We start from the raw sequence: 25806 nt of genomic DNA, 5'->3' as shown, positions 1-25806 counted from the left end.
CGGGGTTCTGAGCGAGCCCGGGCTGCCTCCGCCCCTCCAGGCCCGCCCGCCGCGGCTCGGTGTCCGCAGACCTCCGGGCCGGCAGGGGGCGCCCTGCGAGGCGCAGCGGCCTGCTCCGGGGCGCGGCGCGCGTGCACAGCCATGGTGCCCGACGGGGCCGCGGCGGTCCCAGGAGCCGCGGAGCGCGAGGAGCCGGCGTGGCCGTGGGTGAGCCAGGACGCGGCCGGGGGCCGGGGGGCGGGCGGCGCAGGGCCAGGGGCGCCGGCTCAAGCCGCAGCCGTGCCCCCGCCCCGCAGAAAGACGCGCCGATCTGGACGCTGGTACAGCGCGTGCACCAGCTGCAGGCCGAGCGCGCGCAGGCCTTTCGCCGCTTGGACGAGTGAGTGCGGGCGCGGGCCCCGAGGGCGGAGGGGGCGCCCCGGTCCCCGGGTGCCTTGGGGGCGGGGAGCAGGGGCGCGGTCTCAGGACCCCCACCGCCGCCTGGAGTGAGTACGGGCGTGGGCCCCGAGGGCGGAGCGAGGCGCCTCGGAGGGGGGCGCGGCCTCAGGACCCCCGTCCGCCGCAGAGCCCACCGCCAGTACGTGCGCAGCGGCCCCGACTACGACTTCGCGAGCTACCGGAGCGCGGTGCACGAGGTCACGCAGGCCTTCGCCGCCGCCTCGCGGGAGGTGCTGGCGCTGGAGGCCGAGCTGGCCGGGCCCCGCGCGCAGCCGCGGCTCGCCGGCCACGTGCGCAGCCTGCAGCAGCTGGAGCAGACGCGTCTGACCACGGTGAGGCCACGGCCCTGCCGCGCAGGGCGCGCCCCCCGCGGGGCCCCTCCTGGCCCCGGCCCCTCCTGGCCCCCACCCCCGGCTGTCTCACTTTCTGGCCTCTCAAGCCCGCGGGAGAGGGGACCCTAGGTCCCACCTCCCACGTGCTTGGGGTTCTGAGGCCACGCCCACGTCGCCCCTCCCCCGACATTCCCAGGCCACACCCTCCCTAGCGGGACCCTCCCGGTCCCGCAAGCCGAGCCTTCGCTGGGGTTCTAACCCCGCCTCCGGGCCCGAGAGGCCCCGCCTGCCCCACGCCCACCGCCCATCCCGAGCCGGAACGTCCTTGTAGAGCCACGCCCACCCCTGCCTTGCCCCGAGACTCCTCCCGCACAGCGCCCACCCCTTCCTCTCTGGGTGTCTCAAGGTCCCCCACTTCCTCGCCCCCCCCCCCAGGTGGCCTTGCTGCAGCTGGCGGGGTCGCCGGAGCTGGCGGGGCAGGAGGACGCGGGACAGACGCAACGGCTGAAGATGAAGTGAGTGCATGAGCGCGCGGCGCGCACCCGCGAGGCGTCTGCCCCAGGGCGCTGCCCCACCCCCACCCCGCCCGGCCGCGGGCTACCCTCCGGCCTTGCTCCGCCGGGCAGCCCCAGGCGCGCGCAACGGGGACACCTCGGCCGCACGCTGCTCAGGGTGCGCGCACGGCCCGGACGCGGCGATCCCCGCTCCCCTGTCGAGCACGCGCCTGCCGTTTGCCTCTCTCTGGGCGCCAGGCACGCTCCGAACCCCTCAAGGGCACGAGGCTTGGTCCCCCCCCCCTTGTCCCTGGGCCCCCGCCCCTCGCCTTGCAGGCACCCTCCGAAGCGCGCGCGCCAAGGGCAGCCTGGAGGCTTGGCGCGGGCTGCGCCGTGGCGGCTAATTCGCCCCATCTGGGTTGTATTTATAGCTCCCATCCGCTCTTGTAGGGTAATTAAAACCATGGAGGCGATCAGCGAGGTCCTCCAAGACCTCAAGTTTGAGGCCGACTCCGCCGAGTGATGGTGGCTCCCCAGGGGCGCGCCGAGGGAGCCGGGAAAGGGGGCCGGTGGCGCCCTGCCCGGCCCTGACCCCGCCAGCTGGCCGGGTCCTGCCCCGCTGGGCTGCTGGCCCCCGCCCCCACCAGGGCTGCACGCACTCCCCTTAATAAAGGACTTCGTGGCCGGCGCACCATGTCCGTGTCCTGGGGTGTGTGGGCGAGGGGCTGCTGGGAACCCCCCCAACCACCACTCCCAGTAACTGGCCATTTGATGGTCCCCGAGGCGGCTGAACTGGGAGGGCGGGGAGTCCGTTTCCAAAGGGTCTCATCCCCCACCCCCCAGCCCCACGCTGTGCCCCCACAACTCACCCTCACAGTCAGGGCACCCAAACAGCTCATTTATTTAAACAGACTCTCGAAAGGGGCCCTGAGTAGCTTCACCCCCAGCCGCTGCATGGGTTCAGGACCGCCGAAGCCACCCACACACCGGGGTGCACCCAAGGGTGGCCTCGCATGGGCAGGCGTGGCCGCCAGAGCTCCTGCCGAGGGAGGAGGGTGCAGGGGGGCCCCGGGCTGGGTGGCCCCTGCACCTACAGCTTATGTGGCAGGACCTGCAGGCAGAGGGGGGCTGGGTCAGCACTCAGGTCCTGGCCACCGTCAGCGGCGCCTCTCTGGGCCCTCCTCCCCGACCCCCCATCCGGGCCAGGCTCTGGGGCATCCGCGGGGCCACAGGTGCTCACGGGCGATTCGGGATCCCCAGAGATGCCTGCGGAAGCTAACACCTACCACGTGTGGCTCAAAAGGAAAGGCTAAAAAAAAAAAATGCTGGTGGCCCCCGGGCCCCCCCTTACCTCTCGCCGCGCCCCGTCTGCTCGAGGGCAGGACCCCCTCGTCCTGTGCTTGGAAAGAAGGCCGCGGTGTAGGGCTGCGCGCGTGCGCTTCCCCGGCCTGCTGCCCGCCGCTTGCCCCTGCACGCCCCCAGCCCAGCCCCGGGCGCCGCGGGCCCCTCCCTCCTACCTGGTTGCGGGTCTTGTGCGACTTCTGCATCCAGGCTCGCCACTGGTCGTAGAGGCGGAAGCTGAGGTTCGAGCAGTACGCGTGCTTCTTGAGCCAGCCCAGGAACTGCTTGAGCTCGCGCCGCACCGGCCCCGAGCTCGGCTCGCCGCCCCGCGGCTCGCACGCCCCGCCGCCCGGGCCCGGGCGCTCTGATGGGGGTGGGGGTGGGGAGGTGGGGAGCGGTAGTGTCACTGCGCGCCCGGCAGGGGGCGCGCGCGGGCAGGCGTGCGGGAGGGCCCCCCGCGCCGCGGGACCGCGTTCCGGGCGGGCAAGGTCCCTACCTAGCCCGCTTCTCTCCAGGACCCCGCACGACAGCCCAGCTGCGCCCCTTGGGGAGGTGGGACGCAGCGCGGGGGGAAGGGCTCCTCCCTCCAGGGACCCCGCTGCTGTGGCCTGAGCCAGGTGTGCGTGGAAGTGGGGAGGAGGAGAGGAGAGAGGGCAAGGCCAGAGGGGTCACAGACAGGTGGGGGAGGGGGCGCTGAAAAAGAGAGAGGGGGAGAGGTCCTGTGAGAGGGCCAGAGAGGCTGACATTAAGGGACAGGGACAAGGAGGGGACAGCCCAGGAGGCTCCGATGGGAGAGGATGGAGACAGGGTCCCAGCAGGGACAGACCCTGGGGACAAGGACAGAGAGGCCGAGGAAGGCAGGGAGACAACAGGAGACAGTGGCGGAGACCACGTGCAACGGGGTGGATCCCAAGGGGACGACCCCCACGGCCGGCCCGGGAGCAGGCGAGAGGAGCCAGGTGGGAGGCCCTAACTCTCGGTCCAGCCGCTGGCCGCAGCCGGCCCCGAGCAGGCCGGCGGATAAGGACATCGGCCTCACATCATAAATAAAGCTGGGGTCCCGCTGACAGGCCCTGGCACGGCCCCGGAGCCCCCGCCGCCCCCGCAGGCCGCCCCCGCCTCCCCAGCCGCAGCAGCCGCCTGCTGGCTCCCATGCAAGAATCGCAGGTGCTGGGCACGAGCGAGGGCCAAGGCTCAGGCCCCTCCCGGCTGCGCTCCCTCCCGCCCTCCCCAGAACCTGCAGGGGCCCCGGGCTGGGGGCTGGGGAGCTGGGCTGCCCCTCCCTAGCTCTGGGAGCCTCAGTTTCCCTATCATCCTCAGGGCGTTCCCGTGCACGGCCCCTCCCAGAGTCTCTGAGAAAGGGGGGGGGGTCTCCCTTGGGGTGGAAGTCCCAGGTGGGGGATGGGAGGCCTGCGGACCCTTGGGGGGCACTCAGACCGGGTGTCCTGACCCCCGGGTCCAGCTGGGGCCGCCGAGGCCAGACGTTTGCAGCAATTGCGCCTTCAGAGAAACCCCCCCGGGGGAGGATAGTCCCATCGGGCTCAGGAGGGGAAACTGAGTCCCGGCAGCGAGAGCGGGGGAGGGGTCAGCCCGGTGGCCCCCCCCCCCCGTGGCAGGTCTAGTAGAGCCGGGGACCCCCGCCCCCAAGGCTACCAGTGCGCGCGGCGCGGCGCTCACCGCTGCGGGGCGTGGAGGCGGCCGTGGGGTGGCTCCACTCGCTCCAGATCCCCGCTCTCTTGGAGCCGTAGATACCGAAGGGGTTGCAGCGGACTTGCACGAAGTACACGGTGCCGGGCTTCAGGCCCGCCAGGCGGCACGAGGTCTGGTTGCTGACGTCATCCACCACCTGGCGGGCGCGGGGCGGGGGTTGGGGGAGGCAGGTCAGGGGCGCGGCGGGGCTGGCGGGGCGGGGCGTGGGCGGGGCGGGCACCTTCCAGTCCACGCTGTCTTCCACGCGGTAGCGGATCTGGTACTTGGCTTGGAAGAGGAAATCTTTGAGCGCCGGCGGCGAGACCCAGCGCACGCTCAGCTGGTCCTCCAGCCCCCCGACGCGGCTCACGTGCACGTCGGCCGGCGGATCCGTGGTCACTGCGAGGGGGGGCGGGGGTGTGGGGTCTCCGGGGATGGCGCTGGCTCCCTGACAGCCTGTCTGGGTTCAAGCCCCCCAGCCCCCAGCCCCCAGCTCCCCGGCCGTGGAGCCCAGGGCACGTGGCTTGCGCCGCACCTGCCTCCGTCCCCCTCTCCTCCCTCTGCGCCCGCCCCGGGGTCGTGTGGATTACGAGCGAGGACATGCAGGAAGCGCTCTTATCAACGTTATTATCTGTGACAGGAGAAATAGGACCCTGGCTTCAAAGCGGGTTGTGGAGCCACAGACATCGCCTGGCTAATGCAATTAGGTTCACCGTGCCCAGGAGGCCAGGGGGCCGTCAGGAACCCCCTCCGCTCGCCCCCGCCCCCCACACCTGCAGCCCACCCCCCCTTTCAGCAAGATCCTCAGAATGACGCTGACGGAGCACGGCAGAGGGACGCAGAGTGGGGGGAGCGCGGAGGGCTGGCCTCTCCCCCTGAGGCCGCGCTGCGGGGCTGAAAGGGTTAAGGCCCAGGCCTGCTTTGGGGCTGAGAAACACCCTAATTAGATTAGGCTCAATTCGGCTGCAGATCATCTATTTCCTGCCTCCTGCCTGCACACACACACACACACACACACACACACACCCCAGCTCCAGGCCCAGGCTTCCTGGGGCGCCTCCCGACCTGGGCGCCCCCTTGCTGCTCCCCGGGCCCCCACCTCCCCGCACACCTGGGCTGCCGGGGAAGTGGGGGGTGGCCGGGCCAGGTGTTTTCTGCAGAGTGGGGATAGCCTAGCCGCGGGGCTACTGAACGGATGCCCTCGCCAACCAGCAGGGACGCATCTGGGGGATGCAGCCGGGGCTCTGGCTGGGGGGGGGGGCGGGGGCGGGGCAAGCGGGACACGCTCCTCCCCACTCTCCGGAAACAGACAGAACGCAGGGGAGCAGGGAGGCTCACCCACGTCCAGGATGTCCAAGGTGAGCACGTCGGAGCGGGCGGAGCCCAGGCGATTGCTGGCCTCCACCCAGATCTCGTAGGGCGTAAAGAGAGCCAGGTCTTTGGGGATGTGGCAGGAGTGAGGCCCTACCGTGTGGTACTGCTCACACGTGTTGTCCTGGCCGTACCACCTGCGGGGACAGGACACGGGGAGGGGGCTCCCTCTGGGCCTCCGCAGGCCTCACCCCGGGGCGGGCGGCAGGGGTTTCGGAGCCGAGCCGGCCGGCCAGCACCGGCCCAGGGGCGCGCAGCCCGCGCGGGCTGGCACCAACCTCAGCTTGTACTTGAGTGAGTAGTTGGTGTGCAGGAAAGTTTCCCCGTGGGCCCCGGGCGTCCAGCGGCAGGTCAGGTCCTTCATGTTCTTGGACCAGCAGCTGATGTTGAAAGGTTTTTCTGGGGGCACTGGGGGAGGAGAGGGGGCGGCAGGAGGAGGCTGGAACCCCGGGTGCCGGTCGCAGGGCCCCAGGCCTGTGCCACGTGTCCCTCCGGGTCCCCCGGGGTGTGTGTGGGAGGGGAGCTCACTTACAGCCAACATAGAGGCAGGAGCCGGCCAGGATGCTGCCGTCGCGAGCGTGGCACACGAGGTTGTCCCCCGACTGCTGCCTGGACCCGTTGAGGTTGGCCAGGGCCAGGGCCAGCGTGGAGGCGTTGAGCACGCGGGTGAGCTCGGGCGGCAGGCGGCGCCCGTTGAGGGTCCAGTAGAGGCCCTCGGCGGTGGCCCCCGGTGGGTCCCCGTGCACGGAGCACGTGGCCTGCAGGGAGGAGCCGATGAGAAGTGTGGGGTCCTGGGGGCTGATCACAGCTGTGTCTGGGGTCAAAGACGAGTTCCCGGTCAGGCAAGGAGAGGGGCTGCCGAGCCGAGACCCCTCCCCGACCAGGCCAGGCCCTCTGAGGACTCGCGCCCCACCCCCACCCCGAGTATGAGCCGTGTGTGATGGTGCCCAGACTACATGGAACCTGAGGCTCTGCCGGACAAAGCCTTCCTTCGAGCACCGTCATAGTCCCAAAACCAGGCTAAGGGAGCGGCGCTGTGGTGCTGCGGGCTAAGTGGCCGCCTATGCATCCCATAGACGGACGCCGGGTGGAGGCCCGGCTGCTCCACTTCCCATCCAGCTCTCTGCTGCGGCCTGGGAAAGCAGCAGTGGATGGGCCAAGTGCTTGGGCCCCTGCACCCGCGTGGGAGACCCGGATGGAGCTCCTGGCCCCCTGCCTTTGGCTTGGCCACTGCAGCCATTTGGGGGGTGAACCAGCGGATGGAAGACCCCTTCCTCTCTCTCTCTGGCCACTCTGCCTTTCAAATAAATAAAAACCAGGCTACGACGTGGCCTGCATTGTCTCCTCAACTTCTGCCCACTTCATGGATGAAAACATTGAGTCTCTGAGGGTCCCCCGGCCTCCACCATCAGAGGAGAGACAGCCAGACGGGTGGGGGAGGCGGCTTTGAGCCTAGACAGTTCTCGGCCTCTGAACTTGCACTCTGCACTGCGGGGAAGGTGGCTATGGAAACAAAGCTCAAGGCTGCCCACTCCCAGGCGAAGGGACTTGGTGGGCCTCAACTCAGTTTTCCCAATCTGCAAAATGGGTACAAGAAAGCTCTCGGATTCTGGGGCCCTCGTGAAGGCCAGGGAGTTCCTCGGCCGGGTTGTGCGGTTGGTGTTTTCTCTGCCGCAGGCCACCGGGGCAGCCCAGGACGTCCATCCTCTGTTGGAGACCGGACTCTAAGAGGAACCCGACTCGCCCCGGGGGAACCAAGGCCCAGAGAAGCAGGGGCAGACCCCCAGCTCAAGCCTCGCTGAGAGCCTCACTTTGCCCATCTGGGAAGTGGGCACCACGGCATCACTCACACGGGTTCTCTGAGCTAGAGGAGGGCCCAGTCCTTCCACCCCAAACGGCGTAAGGAGTCATCCACTCATCTGTTCAGTCAGTCATTCATTCACTCATTTATCATGCTGAGAGCTGGGGACACACCCCCCGTGACCAAGATAGGAAAATCCTGTCCTTGTGGGTCTGGGGCGGAGGGGGGAGACGCATCTAACAATCAACAAGGGAGAGGACAAAGCAGGAGCCAAAGAAGCAGCCCCTTTGCACACTCCCCCAAGCCTGTCCGGGCAGGGACCTGAATAAACAAGACCCAGGAGGAGACGGCATGGGGGGGGGGGGGAGTGCAAATATCCTGGGGCCGGAGTGTGCGGGGAGAAGCAGTCTGAAAGGCCCTGGGGCAGCAGCCCCCCCCCCAGCTGGACGGAGGGAGGGTCACGGTTAGATTTGCTTTGCAAAAGGACCCCCCCCCCCCCGCAGAGATGTCGGCCAAGGACAGGGCGATCCAAGCTCCCCTGGGCGGCCCCCGGAGTGCCAGCCCCAGATGGGCGAGGTGGGGTGGACACGGTTTTCGGGGCCGGCCCTGACGGATTGTTCCCGGGGCCAACTTGGCCGGAGGGCCCTGTCTTATTGGAGCCTGGGATCGAAGTTGCATTTGGGGCTTGGCCCAGGGCTCGCTGGAGGTCCCAGCATCCGTGCGAAGGAGCCGGCGGAGCGGGCCAGAGCCGAGGAGGCGGGGGCGGCCGGGGGCGGGGGCGGGGGCCAGGGGGCCGCCCCGGAGGTCCCAGGCAGCCAGCCGCCCGCTAATTCGGAATTCCTTCGGCATGAACTGGGGCGTGCCGTGCCAGCATCTCTACCCTGGCCCACCCACCGCTTCCTGCCTGTCCCCCCCAACCCCCCCGCCCGCCTGCCGGCCTGCCCCGCACCAGCAGGGTGGGAGGCACAGCCAGGCCGCCCGGGGACCCCAGGCCCCCCCCCCGTCCCAGGGGCGGTCACGCCTGTCCTGCCGCCCCCCCGCCAGTCGCAGGCCTGGCAGGAACTCTCTGGGGGGTCCGGGCTGGGGGGCACTGCCCCTCTGCCACACCCGCCCCGCGGCCCCGGTTGGCATGGCCCGCTTTGCCGACAGCTGCAGCTGCCCTCCCGGGCCTGGGTGGGGGCTGAGGGGAGAAGGCAGGGCCAGGCGGGCCTGGACAGGCCAGTACCCACCCCCTCAGCTGCAGGAGAGGTCAGAGGAGCCCTGGGAGGCGGCCCTGGGTGGGAGGAGTACATGTTACCTGCACGCAATGAGACCCCCAGGACCAGAGGGCCCAGGCCGGTGCAGAACCCAGGAGCTACCAGGGTTACAACCCCTCCCAGTTCGGGGGGCCCGGGTGGCGGCTCAGACCCCCACAAAAAAGGGGGGCAAGGCACCGGACCCAGACCCTCTGGGCTGTCGGTGAAGAGGCAGCCGGAAGCAGTCAGTGAGGTTAGGGCTGGGGCTCAGCCGGGGCTTGGGGGAGGAGTCCCGGAGGGCTCCCCAAAGCGGATCCCCCCACCCCGGGGTTCACCCCTGCCTCCCCTCCTTTCCCACAGAGCTCAGGCCTTTAAAAATTTATTTCTTTCCCTCCTTCTCAATCTGGAGCCACTGCCTTTATTAAAAAGGCAGTGCCATGTGTTTTAAAAGGGAAAAGTGTGAGACTCTCTGTGGGCCGGGGCGGGAGGGCGGCCTCCAGCCCGCGGTCCCCACGGGGGGTCCCGATGGCCTGGCCCCGCGGGGACCTGCAGACCCTTTTACAACCCACTGGCCTGCTCTCAGGTGCTAAGACATAAGTGGAAACATATTGCCGAGGTGTGAGAATCTTTTATTTAATTTCTCTCTCCTTAAAGGAAAAAACACACACTCCACAGCCGGCTTCCCACTGCGGCCGGCCGTCCTCACCCCGTAAGAGACAAAGGTGGCAGCTGAGGGTGGCCCCCGGCGAGGTGGCGGCGGACCCCCGGACAGCCCCGGGGCGCAGGGCAAGCTGCGCTTTGGGCGCGCGCCCCCGGGGCTGGGGGCCGGCCCGTGACCTTTCTGGAGGCACTCACTGTCTGGCTGCGTGCGTGCCCCTGGGTCGCCTCCCTGGCGGAATGGGCGTGTGACCGCGGCTGGAATGTGTGTGCGCGCCCGCCATGGTGTGCGAACGTTCATCTGGGCCGCAGTGTGCGCGCGTCTGGGGGCGAGGGTGACGGGCCACACGCCAGTGTGCGCCTTTGTGTGTCTCTGGGTGTGTCCCGGGGCGCCTCTGGATGGGAGACCGCGTCCCGGCCCAGAGGGCTCCAGGCCGGGAGTTTCCCTACAGAGCGGAGAGGTTTCCCCCGGGAGCCTCCCCCCTACCCCGAACCGCCTGGGCCCGCCGTGCCCCCCGGGACGCCACGGGCTCCCGCTCGCTCTCGCTCCCTCGCTCACAAAGATTCCTCTCGCTGCAGCCTTTCAGATCGGCGCGGCCCGACCGAAGACGGTTCCGGGAGCCGCCGATGGCCGGGACTCCGCGGAGCCCCGTGCGCGGGGTCCCGCAGGGGGAGGGCGGCGGCAGCGGCGGCGGCGGCGGCGCCGGCCCGCGGAGAGACTCGTCCCCGGGGACCCCGGGCCGCGCGCCAGGCGGCCAGAGCGGCCCCCCTCCCGCCCCGCCCTCCCCGCGGGGCTCATCCCTCCGCCCGGGGTGGGGGGGGGCCCTACTCGGGGCCCGCACCCTGCGCGCCAAATGCGTGAGCCCCCGCCCGGGCGCCGTGGCCCGCGCGATCCCCGCGGCTCCGAGTCCGCGGATGCGAACGCGTGCGCCCGCTGCGTCCCGGCGCGCAGAGGGTCCCAGGCCACAGGGCCCCGACCCCCAGGGGGCCTGGCCGGGCGGCCCAGGTGGGAAGGCCGGGAGGGGCGGAAGCCGGACCTCCCGGGCCGGGGGGTGGGGGGCTGCGGCACAGTGCGTCCCACAGGTGAGGGCGCCCCGAGGGCCGCGCCGGGGGCGCCTTCCTTTGTTCCCGGGCCGTCCAGGTGGCGCCTGCGCCCCCTCCCCCCGCGGCTGCCCCCGGGGCGCCCGCACTCGCTTCGGGCGGGAGCCGGGGAGCAGGGCGCAGGGTACTCACGGGCTCCTGATCCGGCTCGCGGCGCCCCGAGGACGCAAAGAAGCAGCAGGGGCAGCGGCGGCGGCGGTGGCCGCCGCGCGGATTGGGCGGCGGGGCCCGGGCGGCCGGCGGGCATGGGGCCGGCGCTGCCTGGGGCGCGCAGCGGGCGGCGGCTCTGGCGGCAACGCGGGGCGCGGGGCGCGGGAGGGCGCGGGCCGGGGCGCCCGCACGTCGCTGGGCGCGGACGCGGAGGCCGGAGCAAGTCTGAGCAGCCGAATTGACAAGGCGCTAATGCGCCGCTGGCCCCGCCCGGCCCCGCCCCCGGCCCGGCCCGGCCCCGGGGGGGCGGCGGGCCCCGCACCGGCCTCCCCACCGCCCGCCCGCCCGCGGGCACCGCGCGCGCCCCGCCCGTCCGGCCTCCGCCCCGCCACGAACTGCGCGCGCCCCGTCCCGCCGCCCGGAGCCCCCTACTCAACCCCTACGGGCCCGGGACCCTCCTCTCCCAACTCCGGCAGCTCCAGGCTCCCCACCACCGCCCCCAGCCTGGGACCCGGCGCCCGCCAACCCGTTCGCTGCCCTTCCTCGCACCCTGTCTCAGCCCGCGCCCCTGCGGTCCCCAACCGCTGTCGGGCTCCTCCCTGTGCCCCCTCAATCCCCCATCTGGGCCCCCACCCTAGCTCTGGCTCCGCCCCCCTACTGGGCGCCCCCTTGAGCCCCGCCCACCCCCCACCTCCAGCTCCTCTTCCTCCCCAGGGACCCGAAAGTTGCTCCCAGCCCCGCAGCCTCGGCGCGCGGGTCCCACCGGGCTCGGCCCTCCCACTTTATCCCGCCTCTCCTCGGTCCTCCTTGCGCAGCGGCGTCCGCTCCGGCTTTGCTGCAGGAAAGCAGAGAGCCCCGGGCCCAGCGGACCCCTCGCGGTCCATGGTTTTGGGGCTGCTTGGGCGGGGGGGGGGGCGCCGCGGAGCCCGGGGAGGGAGCCCCCGCGTGGGGAGATGGGGGGCCTCCGAAGGCGCGGGTCCCGCATCCAGGGTAGGACGGCTTCCCGGGAGGACTCTCTCCGGGGACTCCTTCACGCCCCTCCCCACGGAAAAATCCACTCAGCGGCCCGCGGGTGGGGTGCGCCACGCGGTGAGTAATCGCCCGGCGGCCGCCGCCTGCCAGCTCCAGGTAGAGCCGCCCGCCCGGAGAGACGCACAAGTTTGTCTTCCTTTTTTTTTTTTTTTTGCGCGAAGATCCTTCCCCGTGTTATTATTTTTGGCCACTGCTCGGGTTTCGGGACCCCTCCCGGCCTGGGCGCCCGATGCCTCTCTAGTTGTCCCCACCCGATCCAGGCGCCCACGACATGAAGGGTGGTGGGCTTGGGAGGCCGCCGCGCAGCGGGGACGGACGGCGGTGCCCAAAGCCCCAGAGCCCGGCGACCCCAGCCTCGCGGTTTGGGTCTCGGTCCCGCCCCCGCCCCGCAGCTACCGGGAGGGGAAGGGATGGAACGCCCCTTTCCAGGGTTTCCCTTAGAGACCCAAGCAGCCCCCCGGGGGTCCTCAGGGGTCCCCACCGGGTCTGCAGTGGCTGCCCCTTCACCTACTTAGGTGCACAGCTCAGATTCCAGAAAAAAAAAAAAAAAACCAGCAAACTAGAGGGTGAGGCCTGAGGAGGGACTCAGGGTGCCCGTGCCTGGACCCTGGGGGCTGGGAGGGCACTGGGGCTCGCCAGGCCTCTTGTGCCTCAGTTTCCCCCCCTGCACAGGGGGCGGCATCCAGGCAACTGAAAAGGTTTGCAGGGAAACAGGCAAGCAGGGGCCCAAGGGCTCCACCCAGCACAGCAGGGGGCCTCTCCCCATGTGGTGAGGGGCGGCCGCCAGGCGCTGCTCTCGCCCTGCGAATCTGTGCCACAGCCCCACCTGCCAGGTGCCGGTCCTGGGCTGGAATTGGGTGTTCTGGGATGCTCCCCGCCCCTCCCCCCAAAACTGGAGGGGGAGGGGTGGGGGATGTAGAGCTGTCTGCCTGTTCTCCCCCCCCCCAAGGATTTCAGACTCCCGGAGCAAACTCTTGAATTCCCACCCCACCCCCCATCTCGGCTCCACTCCCAGTCTGGGGAGGGGGGCAGGGCTCCCCCGTGCACCCAGGTGCTCAGGCCAGAGACCTGGAAGCGCGCGTGACGACGCTCTCTTTCTGTCTTCCCACGCCTCCAATCCATCAGCAAAGCTTGTTGGCCGTGATTCCAAAACACAGCTCGGCTCCCTTCTCCTGATCCCTTCTCCCCACCTCGTCGGCGTCCGGGCCCCACCGGCTCCCTCCAGGACGCTGCTGGGCCTCCCCGGCCGCCTCCCCGCCGCCCCCTCCCCATAGCCGCCTTGCCTTTGTCCCAGAGAAAGCAGCCAAACAGCTCTGCCACCGTCTCGCCCCCTTCTCTCTCCTCCTCTTCCCCCTCCTCCCTCCCTCCTTCCACCCCCGAGAGCCCCCCCCCCCGTGTCGCCAAGCCGGGGCTCCTGGGCTGGTCCCCAAATCTCCCCCAAGTTCGCGCCTTCTCTTCTATCCAGCGTAACCGCCGCTGGAGGGAGGCCCCGGATGCTGTCCGTTCTCCGCCTGCCGCTCAGCTTTGGCACTGGGCTGGGCTGGCTGCGGGTGACCTGAGCACCCTGAACACCCTGAGGGACCCCATACCGCGGGTGGGGGGCGGGGGGAGAGGCAGGGTCTGCCGGAGGAGAATTCAGCAAACATTTGCCACTTGCACACATGGAGGAGTCTCAGAGCCTGCGCCCATGGCCGCACGCGCCCCCACCCCCACCCCCACCCCCGGCCCCCTGTGATGCCCAGGAACCTCCTGGCTGGTACTGCCTGGGGAGAGCTGGGCACCAACCCCCGTGCCCACTCCCGAACATGACCTCTGCCCTCTGGGTGACCTTGGTCCCTAGTCTTTGACTTAGGGCACCTGGAAGTGACCCCCCCCATCCCCGGAGGTGGGCCCGTCAGTGCCCTTGAAGTCCCCAGCGAGTTAACCCCTTCCTCCCCAGGCCCTCTTTGCACAGGCACCAGCGGTGACAGAATCGCACCAAATATTGACCCAAGTGCTTGAGGGCCTGGCTTGGGCTGGGAATGCAACAAGTGGGGTAGACCGAGGGTGGAGCCCCCCCCGGGGGGGAGGGGCGGGCTGAGAGGTCGGGATTAGGTCGGGCACCAGCCAGGGGCAGTGGGAGCCTTTAGGGTCCCATGGGGGACCAGGAGCCGGGGAGAAGGGAGAGGACAGAGGGCTGCTTGTCTTATTCACCAACCCTGCCAAGGTCAAGGGCCCCTGGTATGGGACTCGCTGCCTGTCTCCTCCCAGGCTGGGGGTCCCAGGAGGCCGGAGGCAGTGAGACTCTGGGCGTTTGGTTTGGGGCCTGTGTGTGCCTCCCACTTTGGGGGGACAGCAGGATGGAGCTGGGGACTGCCGTCCACACTGGGTCCTGGCCGGGGTCCGTGCACCCTGCACCGCAGGCCTGGGTCCTCTGCCCCCTCAAGTCCCAGGAGGCAGCAGCTGCACCCCTGCTGCCTCCCTCCTCCCCGCCTGAACCCAGCCTGGGAGTGGGGGTCAGCAGGGTCGTGCGTAGGGCAGCAAGGGACAAAGGGCACTTGTCCGCTGCCCGCCTCGACCTCGGCCACCGCTTCCCGGAAGCCCGGCCGGCTGCTGATTCACGCCCAGGCCGGGCCGCAGCGTACCCCCCCGCCCCCCAGCCCGCCGCCCCCGGCCGGGCGCCCCGGGGGGTAGGAAGTGGGGGGGGGCGAGGGGCGGCGCCGAGTCAACTTTCCCTCTTAAGCCCCGGAGGAATGTCGGCGGATTTCCTGAAACCCGACCCCTGCCGCCCGCCGGCCCGCCCGCCCCTCACCTGGGCCCGCTCCCTCGGGAACCGCAGGAGGGGCGCGGGGGCTCACCTGGGGGGCCTGGGTCAAGTCCTCCTTCCGCTCCCCCCACAGTGGCCTCGAGGAGCGGAAAGGGGGGGCGGGCGGCAATCACGCTCTCTCCCTTCTCCCTTTGGGCCACCTGGGCGTATGGCCCAACCTCTCCAGCCTCAGTTTCCCCTTCTGTCTAAAGGCGGGAGGTGTCCCTCTCTCGCGTTGCGCTTAAAGTGACGCCCACGGGACCGCCTCCCAGGGCAATGTGGCGTCTCTCCCTAAGGAGCCGGGTTCGGCCGCTGAACCTCAGTGGCTTTATCCGCAGATAGGGCGGCCCCCCCCGCACGCATCTTCACAGATTCTCCAGCAATTGTTGGAAAGAGCGTTTTGCTTGGGACCCACGGAAGGACACCGGGGCAGGGCTGCGGGACGGACGTGCGTGAGTTTGCGTCCGCGGCTCCGCGCAGGAGCGCGGGAGCCTGCTTCCCACCTGTGGAATCGCGCAGGGAGGCTGCCCAAGCCGCGGGCAGGCTGCGTGCGCGTGGCTCAGACGCGGGGCGGCCCAGGCTCGACGCTCCGGCAAACGGCGGGCTGGAGGCCCCCCGCCGCTGGGTCGCCGCGGCTCAGCCCGGGAGGGGCGGGGAGGGGCGGGGCGGGGCGGAGGAGGGGCCGCGCCGGGATCCAGATGTTCGGGTCCGCCAGGCACAGCCGCGCCTGATTAAGCCACGTGGGGGCCGACCGGGGCCGCGGAGATGAAAGCGCGGCGGCCGGCCAGGGGGAGGGGGCGCGCCGGGCCGCCGCCCTGGGCCCCCTCCTCCCGGGCCGGACCCTGCGGCGCCCTCCGACCCGCCGACCCCGCGAGCTGCCGCCGGGTCTGCGGAGGGCGGGGCGCGCGGGCGGCGGCGGCGGCGGCGGTGCGGTCTCCGCTGGCACCTGCGCCCGACACGCGGGCGACCAGGGGCTATCCTGGTACTGGAGCAGGGCCCGATAGCCGACGGAGGAGACGCTGTGGGTTGGGGGGGGACCCCCTCGGCCCGAGGTCCGGCTCCTGCCTGGGGCGCGGCAGATAGGGAAACCTCGAGTGTCCTTGAGTTTTCTCCCGAAATGAGACTTTCTGGGCAGCCCCTGACCCCGTGTGCACCTCCGTGCCCCTCCCGCGGAGGCTCGGGGCTCCCAGATCTGGGGGGGGGGCGGAGCCAGAGCCCCTAAGGTCCGTGCCTCCCAGGGAAGGGCTCCCTGGTGCGAGTCAACCCCGCGAAGACGCCCGCCGGGTCCTCAGCCTCCAGCCCCACCAACCACTTCGTGCACCTGACCCTTCCCAGCGCCCCGTGCCCGTCCCATGCGTCCCCGCGTGGCCTCCGCGACACCCCTGGAAACAGACCCCCCCGCGTCCCATCCTTTTATTTGGTTCCTTTCTGCCCTTAGCGGTGGCCTAGGTGCCCCCCACGCGTGGGGACCAGCGAGGCGCCCCCGGGCCCCCCGGGATCCACCTGCCCCGCCCCCACCGTCGGCGCAACAGCACCGCCCCCCACCCCATCCCACCCCCGCCCGCTCTCCGCATCCCCCGCCCCCCCTTCCCAGGCTGCCTCGCTCAGGTGACGTCACCGCCCCGGTCCCCGCCGCCGCCGCCGCCGCATCCTCAGCGCCGGCCCCGAAGCCCGAGTCCCGCGCGCCCCCCGCGCACGGCCCGGCTATGGCTGCGGTGGTGCGGATGCCGCCGCCGCTGCCGCCGCTGCTCCTGCTGCTGCTGCTGGCATGGCCGCCTGCCGCCTCGGCGGCGCCCGCACGCGACCCCTTCGCCCCGCAGCTCGGGGACACGCAGAGCTGCCAGCAGCGGTGCCGCGAGCGCGACCCTGGCCCGCGGCCCTCACAGGTGAGGCGCTCGCGACGCCCGCCCCGGAACCCCAGATTCTTCCCATCGGGGAGGGGGCTGGGAGGGGGTCCCTCCGGTGGGGGAGCGGCTGGTGGTCCCGGGGATGGGGAAGGGGCTGGGGAGGGGGAGTTCAGGTGGTGTGGGGGCTGGCGCCTCCCTCCTGGGCGCGAGGTCTGTGGCGCAGGGACCCTCGGGGTCCCAACCCCCACCCCTCTGCTCCAGTTCGGCCCCTGGGCCCGGTCTGGGCTACCAGTCCTCATCCTAGCCCCCCGCCAGAGGCCTGAGCTACCCTCCGCAGGCCTGAGCACCCCTAGGGAGCCCAGGGGGGCTGCGCTGCCCCCCACTGTCCCTGGGAGCTAAGAGCCCCCACCAGTCTCCCTGCGTCCTCTCGCCCCTCCCGCTCGCCTGAGCCCCGGATCTGCTCCTCTCCAACCCCAGCCGGGGCCGCCGGCCCCCTCCGAGTCCCCGTATGACAGGGCCGTGCTGATCAGCGCCTGCGAGCGGGGCTGCCGCCTCTTCTCCATCTGCCGCTTCGTGGCCAGGAGCTCCAAGCCCAACGCCACGCAGAGCGAGTGCGAAGCAGGTGAACAGCCAGCGCTCCGGGGCGGCGGGGTGGGGGAGAGGTGGCCAGGGAGGGGCCAGCCGGGTCACTGCCGCCCCCCTCCGTCCCCTGCAGCCTGCGTGGAAGCCTACGGGAAAGACACGGAGCAGCAGGCCTGCAAAGAGGGCTGCCAGGGCCAGCTGGCCGAGGCCGAGCCGTCGCCGGAGCAGAAGGTGGGCGCCCCGGCACCTGCACTCCCGTCCCGAGTGTCCCAGGCCCTGTGCTGGGTGGAGCCTGCATCACACGCTTAGCACTGGGCGAGAGGCAGGAGTGGAAGCCACCAGGGCTGCCAGGCGCCTGTGACGGCAGGTGGCCGCTGTCCCCCCCCCGGGGTGGGGGGGCAGCCAGAGGACTTGGGTCCAGGAAGAACAGCTTCCCAAGGCCACGGGGTCCTGGGCATGGGGACAGAAAGCACTGCCCCTAAGTGAGTGTCCCAGTGGCACATCAGGGAAACGGAGGCACGCACAATCCAGCCAGACACTCCTGGGCGGGGGCTCCCCCAGAAAACCCTCCCCCATCTTCCTCCTCCCCAGGGGCACCCTTTCTCATTGGGAGTGGCCTCCTGACACTGACAGAAGCCCTGAGTGTGGTTGGTCCTGGCTGGGCTGGGGAGCCGCCCTGATGTCCGTAGTCTCTGGCTTGGCCGGGGCAGGTTCTTACCTGTCTCGTAATTTGGTGGCAGTCCCGTGAGGGAAGAGAGGGGTCCCGTTGTGGGACCCAGAGAGGGTAATGCAATTCCCCGAGGGCACACAGCCCAACACCAGCACAGCCCTGAAGTGTTTTACGAAGACCTGCTGCTCCCGAACCCCTCAGCCAAGTCCGATCACCCCGAATTCTCCCAGCACCCCTCCTGTTGCTCAGTACCCTACGTGGGTGACACACCTGCGTCCTGGGCCTCCCCCTCCCCCAGAGAAAGGTCCTGGAGGCTCCGAGCGGGGCCCTCTCCCTCCTGGAGCTCTTCTCCACCCTCTGCAATGATTTTGTGAACTCGGCCCAAGGCTTTGTCTCCTCCACGTGGACTTACTACGTGCAGACGGACAACGGGAAGGTGGTGGTGTTCCAGGTGAGCGCTCAGAGGCTGCGTGGGTGGCCAGGGCACTGCCTTGGTTCATGGACTGCAAAGTCTGTGTGGGGCGAGCTTCAGGCGCGGCCGGATCCAGGGGCTCATGCCCATCCCTGCGATTCTGTGGGCGTGGTCTACGGCAGGAAGCAGGGAGGGCGGGTCCGCCCCTGACGTCAGAGACGGGGTCCTCCCACCCTGTTCCCCAGCGGCAGTGGGTGCCAGTGGGCGGGTGTGGGGCACTGTAGCCCGCCATGGCGCTGGTGTGCCCTATCAATGGTCTCCCCTGTGCTGTCCTGCTCCTGGCCCAGACCCAGCCCGTGGTTGAGAGTCTGGGGTTCCAGGGGAGCCATCTGCAGCGAGTGGAGGTGACCTGGCGGGGATCCCACCCCGAGGCCTTGGAGGTGCACGTGGGTAAGGGCTGAGACCACCACCTCTCCGTTCCTGCACTCCCAGGATCCTGGGGTCCATCTCCCAGGGTCCCTCTGTCTGTCTCCCAGGGTCCCTCTGTCCATCTCCCAGGGTCCCTCTGTCCGTCTCCCAGGATCCCTCTGTCCGTCTCCCAGGGTCCCTCTGTCCGTCTCCCAGGATCCCTCTGTCCGTCTCCCAGGATCTCTCTGTCCGTCTCCCAGGGTCCCTCTGTCCGTCTCCCAGGATCCTGGGGTCCGTCTCCCAGGGTCCCTCAGTCCATCTCCCAGGGTCCCTCGGTCCTTCCCCTAGAGCTCCTTAGTCTTTTCCCAGAGTTCCACAGTCTCCCTGCCCTCCACCTCCTAGGACCCCTCGGTCCATCTCCCAGAGTTCTGTGGTCCACGTCCTAGAGTTCCGGAATCTTTTCCCCAGAGTTCCATGGTCTGCCTGCCAGGGTTGTGCCGTCCATCTCCCAGGGTTCCATGCTGCACCCGCCAGGGTCTGGCGCGCATTCCCAGACTCCATGCCCCCTGCCCCAGGTCCTCCCCGCGGCTACGGTGGCCTTGCTGGGGGCGGGGTGGCCGGGCGGCCGCTGAGGGCCCTCCACCACTCAGACCCGGTAGGCCCCTTGGACAAGGTGAGGAAGGCCAAGATCCGCGTCAAGACCAGCAGCAAAGCCAAGGTGGAGCCGGAAGAGGCGCAGGACAGCGACTTCCTCAGCTGCATGTCCCGGTGGGTGGGGGCGGGGCGGGGGCGGAGCCGGGGCTGGGGGCAGGGCCTAGGACAGCGCAGGGGCCGAGCCACGCATGGGGGCGGGGAGGGATGGGGCTGGGGGGGTGGGTCTGGAGGGGCAGAGCCTAAGGCGGAGCCAGGGCTGGGGCAGGGCCAGGGCTGGGGGCAGAGTCTAGGGCGGAGCCACGTCTGGGGGTCGGGTAGGGGCGGAGCCGGGGCTGGGGTGGAGCAGAGGCGGAGCCGGGACTGGGGTGGGGCAGGGGGGGAGCTGGGGGTGGTGCTGGGGCGGAGCCGGGGCTGGGGCCTGGGGGCAGAGCCTAGGGCAGAGCAGTGCCGACTGGGGGCAGAGCCTGGGGCGCAGCCGGGGCTGGGTGGGGCGGGGGCGGAGCCGGGGCTGGGGGCGGAGTCTGGGGCGGAGCAGTGACTGGGGGCAGAGCCTGGGGCGGAGCCGGGGCTGGGGTGGAGCAGAGGCGGAGCCGGGACTGGGGTGGGGCAGGGGCGGAGCTTGGGCGGAGCCAGTCTGGGGCGTGGTCTTCCCTGGCCCCGCCCCAGCAGCTGAGCGGGGGCGGGCTGGGGCCGGCAGGCGCTCGGGGCTGCCTCGCTGGATCCTGGCCTGCTGCCTCTTCCTGTCCGTGCTGGTGATGCTGTGGCTCAGCTGCTCCACCCTGGTGACCGCGCCGGGCCAGCACCTCAAGTTCCAGGTGGGTGAGGGCGGCGCCCCCCAGTCCTGGCCTGGGCCACCCCCTGTTGCCACCTGCTGCGTGACTGGAGGGGCAGGAGGGCGGGGTGGCGGGCGCGGGGGTGCGGCTCAGCGGCCCTCCCCCGCCCCGCCCCCCCTGCAGCCCCTGACCCTGGAGCAGCACAAGGGCTTCCTGGTGGAGCCGGACTGGCCCCTGTACCCGCCCCCGTCACACGCCTGTGAGGGCAGCCCCCCGCCCTACAAGCTGCAGCTGGACCTCACCAAGCTGTAGCACCGCTAACTGCCGAGGCCGGCTGCCTGCGCCTGCGAGTCCACGGCCGGCGGGGGACCGCCCTGGGCTTCTCCACCCCCTCACCTTCCGGCCCCGCCCCCCAGAGCCTCCTGTCGGCCCCTTCCCAGCTGGGGGGGCTGCCCGGCCTTGGTTCCTCCCCAACCACGCTGATCGTCATCTTCTGTCCTGTGGCTTCGCCCCTAGTCCCGGGTCGCCTTTCTTCTCTCTTCTTCCCCCCCTGGGGGGGGGCTGAGGCCTCAGGAGCCATCCCCTCCCCCATCCTGTCCCGGAGGCCCCAGTTCCCCATGAAGGGGGCAGGGGCGCTCCCAGCGGGGAGGGAGGGCAGCCGGGGGGGCTGCAGGTGCCGCATGGGGGTGGGGGAAAATAAACCACGGATACAAAAGACCCTCGGCTGAGCCTGACTCTGTCTGTCTGTCCTTGGATGAGAGCCCCGGGACCCTGTTTTTTGAAGATTTATTAACAAGGCAGAGTTACAGAGAGAGGGAGAGGGAGAGAAGGAGAGAGAGAGGGAGGTCTTCCATCCGCTGGTTCACTCCCCAGATGGCCGTAACGGCCAGGGCTGGGCCAGGCTGCGGCCAGGAGCCAGGAGCTCCATCCGGGTCTCCCGCTGCTTTCCCTCGATGCATTCGCGGGAAACCCAGAACTTGAGCCAGGCACTCCGACGTGGGGGGTGGGTGGGTGGCACCTGCTCTAGGGCCCTGGTCTTTTGGCCGGGGGCGGGGGGGGGAAGGCCCAGGAACCCCCAGTAGCACAAGAGACACAAGCCAGCGGCCTTGAAGGCCAGGCCCCCGACCACCCAGCTCCGGTCACACTCCCCCCAATGGGTGTCCCCAAGATGGTGGCTCGTGCCACCCGCCGGACCCGAGCGGCTCCTGCCCCTTCCTGGGCCCTCATGTTCTTGCCACGCGAGGCACGATCAGAGTGTTGTGACCACGCGGGGGACGGAGGGCTCGGAACACGGTCCGCTCACCCCTTGACCGCCCTACCCTGGGGTGTTGGGCTTGGCTCTCTCTGCCGGCTCCCACGGCTCCCACATGGGATGCGGGGCCCTGGCGGGGTGGGAGGGGCCGGTGCTGTTCCCAGGGTCCCCTGACGGAGACCACAGCACCCCTCGGGGGCTGCCTCCATCTCGGGGGACCATCAGCGTGCACGGAGCCGGAGGGGCAGCTTCTTCCATCCCTGGTTCACTCCCCCACAGTCCCTGTAGCCGCCGGGGCCAGGCCAGGCAGAAGCCAGCGTCCTGGGCTCCGTGGGGGCCCCCCACGTGAGAGGCCGGGACCCAATTAGTTGAGCGGGATGTCGCGTCCCAAGCAGTATGGTTTTTTTGTTTTTTGTTTTGTTTTTTTTGGCGGTGTGGGTAGCTGGGCGTCCTGGGCCGCCCGGCCTCTGCGTCACCGCCCGAGTCTGTCGCTGCCTGCCCCTCCCCGCCCGTCTCAGCGGCTCGGTCCTCCCCCACCCGCCCACCCGACTCCATCAGCAGCGCCCCCACGCCTCGCTTCGTCTCCATGGCAACCGCCAGGGTCCAGGCTGCTGCCGCTCTCTCACCGCCTCCTCCCTGCGTCCCCTTCCAGCCGCCCCCCTGCTCCATCTGGGATGCAGCAAGTCCCATCCTGGGCACCACCCACTTCTGGGGTTTCCTGCGGCCACACAGAGCCCCAGCGTCCAAACGCATCAGCAAGCACCGCCTCCCAAGTCTGCCCCATTCACCTCTACCACGTCTAAGGAGGCTCCGCCCCCTGGTCACTAAGCTCCGCCCACTCGAGGCTCCGGATCCCTGGAACCTACCTTGGGGCCCCAGGGCCTATGCACTGGCTTCCCTAGTACTGTCTATATCTACCTGTCCAAACTCGGGGCTCTTGACCACATTTATAACGCATGACTATGCTTCGTTGTTGATCTCCTGTAACAGAATTAAATGGTTTTGTTTATTTGAGAGGCAGACAGAGAGATCGCACAGCCGCTGGGTCACTCCCCAAATGTTTGCAACAGCCCAGGCCGGGCCAGGCTGAAGTCAGGAGCTGGGAGCACCAGCCAGGTCTCCCCCGCGGGTGACAGGGACTCCAGCCCCTGCGCTGTCACGGCTGCTTCCCAGGGAGTGTATGCGCAGGGAGCTGCCTTGGAGGCCGGAGCGGGGGCTCCATCCCCGGCGCTTTGTGTGCCCCCCCCCCCCCGCGCGTTTTGGCCTGTGGCTCCCCCTGTAGGTCAGACGCCCGCTCCCTCCGGGACATCATTTTCTGTCTGAAGACAGCGCCCCCTTCCCGGGAGTCTGGGAGCCCGGGATTGGGCATCGCGCCTGCGTGGGGCCCTCCCTAGCCAAGTTCATTCCTGGCGGGGGTCGGCCGGCGCCCCCCCCCCCCGGGACTCCCCGTTGCCCTCCCACACTGTGCAGCCTGTCCTGTCTCCCTTCCAAGGACGTCGTGTCCCCACTCTTGATCTTGGGGGTCAAAGACGGCCACCGCCCCCCACTCTCTATCTTGGGGGTCAAAGATGGGCTACTCGCCACTGTTCCCAGGGCTGGCAGTGTGGCCCAGGCTCCCAGCTTCCGCTCCAGCTCTCCTGTTTTCTTTAAAATTTTTTTTCATTTATTCAAAAGAGTTACAGAGAGAGAGAGGGAGAGGGAGAGGTCCTCCATCTGCTGGTTCACTCCCCAGATGGCTGCGCGGCCAGAGCTGTGCCAATCCAAAGCCAGGAGCCAGGAGCTCCATCCGGGTCTCCACGCGGGTGCAGGGGCCCAAGCACTTGGGCCATCTTCCACTGCTTTCCCAGGCCACAGCAGGGAGCTGGGTGGGAAGTGGAGCAGCCGGGACTCAGGCCAGCGCCCATGTGGGATGCGGGCACTGCAGGTGGCGGCTTTACCCGCTACGCCACAGCGCTGGCCCCCTACACCTTGTCGTGTGGACTCGGCGGGAGGCTCCGGGCACCCTTGTCCACTTCCTCCTCCCTAACAGAACTCGGGCCGGGCCTGCTCAGCGCCCCTCTGAGACTCAGGCGGGCTGCACAGCACTGCCCACGCTCCTTGGCGATTGGTGGAAGTCACCGAGGGAGCTGCACCTTGCGGGTTCCAGGAGGTGGACCTGGTGCTGCCGAGGAGTCTGACTGAGCAAGCCAGGGGCACCCGCCACGCTGGGGGACGGGCCTGGGGGAACCAGCCCTGGGCCCCTCCTGCAGACTTGGGGGAGAGCGGCTCTCCCACCACGTGGCCGGGGGCCCTGCTCCCCGGCGCTCTCTGTCCCCCGAGCACTGCCCCTTCGTCTTGTGCTTCACGGGGACCCTGGGCTGTGACTGGTGTCAGAGCAACCGGGGGCAGGTGTCTGGGTCGCCACGGCAACCACTGTCCCGGTTTCCCAGTGCAGCTGGCAGGGGACAGACCCCCCCAGGGACAGGTAGGGGTTCACGGCTGCCTCTTGGGGGTGGGGCTACGGGTCTCCAGGCCTGGCTGCCCTTGCTATGGGGGGGATGCTCAGGTCCCCGCCCTGCTCTTGGCACCGGCTGCCTCCTCAGGGCGCCCACAGGGGCTGTCCCCTCCGCGCCCCTACCAACCCAGCTCAACCTGGGCCCCTCAGAGTCCCCACGTCCCCAACCCAGGGCTTTGTCATGTTGACAATTAAGCGATCACTTGTCTGCTTGTGTGATGATTGGTTTAATAAATGTTCCCTCTGCTGTCCCGGTCACAGCTGTGTCCCACACACCGCGGAGGCTGCTGGCAATACATCTTTGTCGACACCCTCACTGCTGCTCTGCCGGGGCTGCTCCCCTCGCCGAGCCAACGCGGGGGCCACCTCTCCTCAGTCCCTTCGCGTTAGGTTCGCTCAGGCTGTCCTGGAACATTCCGGAACCTTCCAGAAAGCCCCAGAACATTCTAGAACATTCTGCCTCCTTTTAATTTAGAAGGAGAGAGGCTTCATGTTTGCTGAGTTCAAAACTCGATCCGGGTCTCCCACAGGGGTGGCAGCGACCCACGTGTCTGAGCCATCGCCTGCTGCCTCCCAGGTGGGTGAGCGGGGAGCTGCGTGGGAAACAGAGCCGGGACGCAGGCCAGGCGCTCTGACACGGGTGTCGGCCTTAGCAGCATCTGAGCCACTGCGTCCCGCACCCGCCCCGCCCGCGGGCTTTCTGAGGTCTCCCGGTGCTGGAAATGCATGCGGTGGGGCGGCGGGCGGGCGGGCGCCGGGAACACATCAGAAACGTGAACTCGGAAATCAAATAAATCCAAAGTGCAGTGCGTGGGATTCGAACTCAGCACCGCCCACATCCGCCGCTGTTCTCTCTGCCCCTCCTCCTCCTCTTCCTCTGCAGGGAGCGCCCGGGGGCCCTGGGTTCCAGGGTGGGGGACAGCACCTGGGGTGCCCCAGAGAGCCTGCAGGAGGCTAAGGAAGGCATGCTGGCTCCTTCCCTCGCCGGCAGGTTGGCCGTTGGCTGATGGGCAGGGCCGCCACGGTCTGGCCAGCGAGGGTCCCCTGTGCCCAGCCCTGGGCAGGAGACTTTCGGCAAACGCCGCAGGTCCAGGTCGGGCATTTGGCATGGCTGTTGAGACGCCAGCTGGGGTTCGAGTCCCAGCTGCTCCACTTCCAATCCAGCTCCCCGCTGAGGGGCCCGGGAGAGCAGCGGAGGACGGCTGAGTGCTGGGGCCCTGCACCTGCATGGGAGACCCGGATGCAGCTCCACGCTCTTAGCCCTGGCTGTGGTGTCCATTTGGGGAGTGTCTCTCCCCCTCCCCCAATCACTCTGCCTTTCAAATAAGTAACTAAAAAAAAAAAAAAAAGAAAGAAAAAAAAAAAAAAGAATCATTAAGAGTTGGGATGGAAACCAGGCAGCATCTCAACTCTTTTTTTTTTTTTAAGATTTTTTTGAAAGTCAGTGTTACACAGAGAGAGGGAGGGAGAGACAGAGACAGAGAGAGAGAGAGAGAGAGAGAGAGGGAGAGGTCTTCCATCTGCTGGTTCACTCCCCAGAATGCCACAGCAGCTGGAGCTGCGCCGATCTGAAGCCAGGAGCCAGGAGCTGCATCCGGGTCCCCCACGCGGGTGCAGGGCCCAGCACTCGTCTGTCCCCCGCTGCTCTCCCGGGCACGTTAGCAGGGAGCTGTGTCGGAAGCAGGGCGGCCGGGGCTCCAGGCTTCGTGTTGCTGCGTGAGTGACATTCCACCGCGCGGGTCGCCAAGGTTTATTTATACTTTTCCACGCAAGGACAGAGGGGCTGTCTGCAACGTTTGCTGTTGCTAACCGCGTTGCTATGAATGTATTTGTTTAAACACCTGTTTTCAATTCTCCTGGGTAAATGCCATTAAAAAAAGATTTATTTCTTTATTTGAAAGAAAAAGGGACAAAAACAAGGACACATGGGGCCAGTGCCGTGGGGCAGTGGGTTGAGCCGCCACTCTGCGTGCCACCATATGGGCACCGGTTCAAGTCCTGGCTGCTCCACTCTAATCCAGCTCTCTGCTGTGGCCTGGGAAAGCAGTGGAGGATGGCCCGAGTCCTTGGGCCCCTGCACCCGCGTGGGAGACCCAGAAGACGCTCCTGGCTCCTGGCTTCAGCCTGGCCCAGCCCCAGCCATTGAGGCCATTTGGAGAGTGAACCGGCAGACAGAGAATTTCTCTCTCCGATTCTGTTTTGCTGCCTTACAGATAAAGTGAAAATAATGAAAATTTAAAAAGAATTAGAAACAGGAATTCAAACAAATTCTTGCCTTCAGATGCCAC

General features: G+C 68.9%; 3 protein-coding genes across 5 annotated transcripts; 2 read left to right on the top strand and 1 right to left on the bottom strand.

The window, feature by feature from the left end:
* The first annotated feature begins 49 nt into the window (after positions 1-49).
* REX1BD (required for excision 1-B domain containing) lies at positions 50-1958 on the top strand. The gene is made up of 5 exons (XM_051841599.2): positions 50-207; positions 297-379; positions 566-770; positions 1206-1285; positions 1715-1958. Exons 1-5 carry the CDS (start codon positions 142-144, stop codon positions 1785-1787), a joined length of 507 nt encoding a protein of 168 aa, XP_051697559.1. The 5' UTR covers positions 50-141; the 3' UTR covers positions 1788-1958.
* A 183-nt stretch (positions 1959-2141) lies between these two features.
* On the bottom strand, positions 2142-10860 carry CRLF1 (cytokine receptor like factor 1). Of its 3 annotated transcripts, none has more exons than XM_051841592.2 (9): positions 10592-10860; positions 6198-6479; positions 5944-6073; positions 5633-5802; positions 4536-4693; positions 4283-4451; positions 2782-2969; positions 2616-2663; positions 2142-2375 (listed from the first exon to the last, which is right to left on the bottom strand). In XM_051841592.2, exons 1-9 carry the CDS (start codon positions 10704-10706, stop codon positions 2355-2357), a joined length of 1281 nt encoding a protein of 426 aa, XP_051697552.1. In that variant the 5' UTR covers positions 10707-10860; the 3' UTR covers positions 2142-2354. The 3 variants fall into 3 exon arrangements, with proteins under 3 accessions (XP_051697552.1, XP_051697553.1, XP_051697554.1); XM_051841593.3 differs by having other exon boundaries at positions 2616-2658; positions 10592-10839; XM_051841594.2 differs by lacking the exons at positions 2142-2375; positions 2616-2663; positions 2782-2969 and adding an exon at positions 2976-3298 and having other exon boundaries at positions 10592-10840.
* Positions 10861-15604: 4744 nt separating this feature from the next.
* On the top strand, positions 15605-20489 carry TMEM59L (transmembrane protein 59 like). The gene is made up of 8 exons (XM_051841601.3): positions 15605-16312; positions 16751-16895; positions 16989-17086; positions 17824-17976; positions 18285-18387; positions 18996-19113; positions 19697-19814; positions 19956-20489. Exons 1-8 carry the CDS (start codon positions 15779-15781, stop codon positions 20082-20084), a joined length of 1398 nt encoding a protein of 465 aa, XP_051697561.3. The 5' UTR covers positions 15605-15778; the 3' UTR covers positions 20085-20489.
* Positions 20490-25806: the final 5317 nt, after the last annotated feature.

This window comes from Oryctolagus cuniculus, chromosome 16 (genome assembly GCF_051225735.1).
Source record: "Oryctolagus cuniculus isolate XC-2025 breed Fujian yellow rabbit chromosome 16, ASM5122573v1, whole genome shotgun sequence".
Taxonomy (NCBI): Eukaryota; Metazoa; Chordata; class Mammalia; order Lagomorpha; family Leporidae; genus Oryctolagus; species Oryctolagus cuniculus.
The sequence above is the reverse complement of the archived record's forward strand: the minus strand, read 5'-3'. Positions and strand labels throughout refer to the sequence as shown.

Bases quoted from the DNA above. Each gene is read 5' to 3' on its own strand.
- CRLF1 (XM_051841592.2), bottom strand. From the start codon at position 10,706: ATGCCCGCCGGCCGCCCGGGCCCCGCCGCCCAATCCGCGCGGCGGCCA. The intron at 5,803-5,943 runs GTTGGTGCCAGC...CTGTCCCCGCAG, and splicing joins TCACTCAAGTACAAGCTGAG to GTGGTACGGCCAGGACAACA. The intron at 4,694-5,632 runs GTGAGCCTCCCT...CCCCCCTCGCAG, and splicing joins CTTGGACATCCTGGACGTGG to TGACCACGGATCCGCCGGCC.
- REX1BD (XM_051841599.2), top strand. From the start codon at position 142: ATGGTGCCCGACGGGGCCGCGGCGGTCCCAGGAGCCGCGGAGCGCGAG. The intron at 380-565 runs GTGAGTGCGGGC...CGTCCGCCGCAG, and splicing joins GCCTTTCGCCGCTTGGACGA to AGCCCACCGCCAGTACGTGC. The intron at 1,286-1,714 runs GTGAGTGCATGA...CCGCTCTTGTAG, and splicing joins ACGCAACGGCTGAAGATGAA to GGTAATTAAAACCATGGAGG.
- TMEM59L (XM_051841601.3), top strand. From the start codon at position 15,779: ATGCGTCCCCGCGTGGCCTCCGCGACACCCCTGGAAACAGACCCCCCC. The intron at 17,087-17,823 runs GTGGGCGCCCCG...CCCCTCCCCCAG, and splicing joins AGCCGTCGCCGGAGCAGAAG to AGAAAGGTCCTGGAGGCTCC. The intron at 19,114-19,696 runs GTGGGTGGGGGC...TGGGGCCGGCAG, and splicing joins TTCCTCAGCTGCATGTCCCG to GCGCTCGGGGCTGCCTCGCT.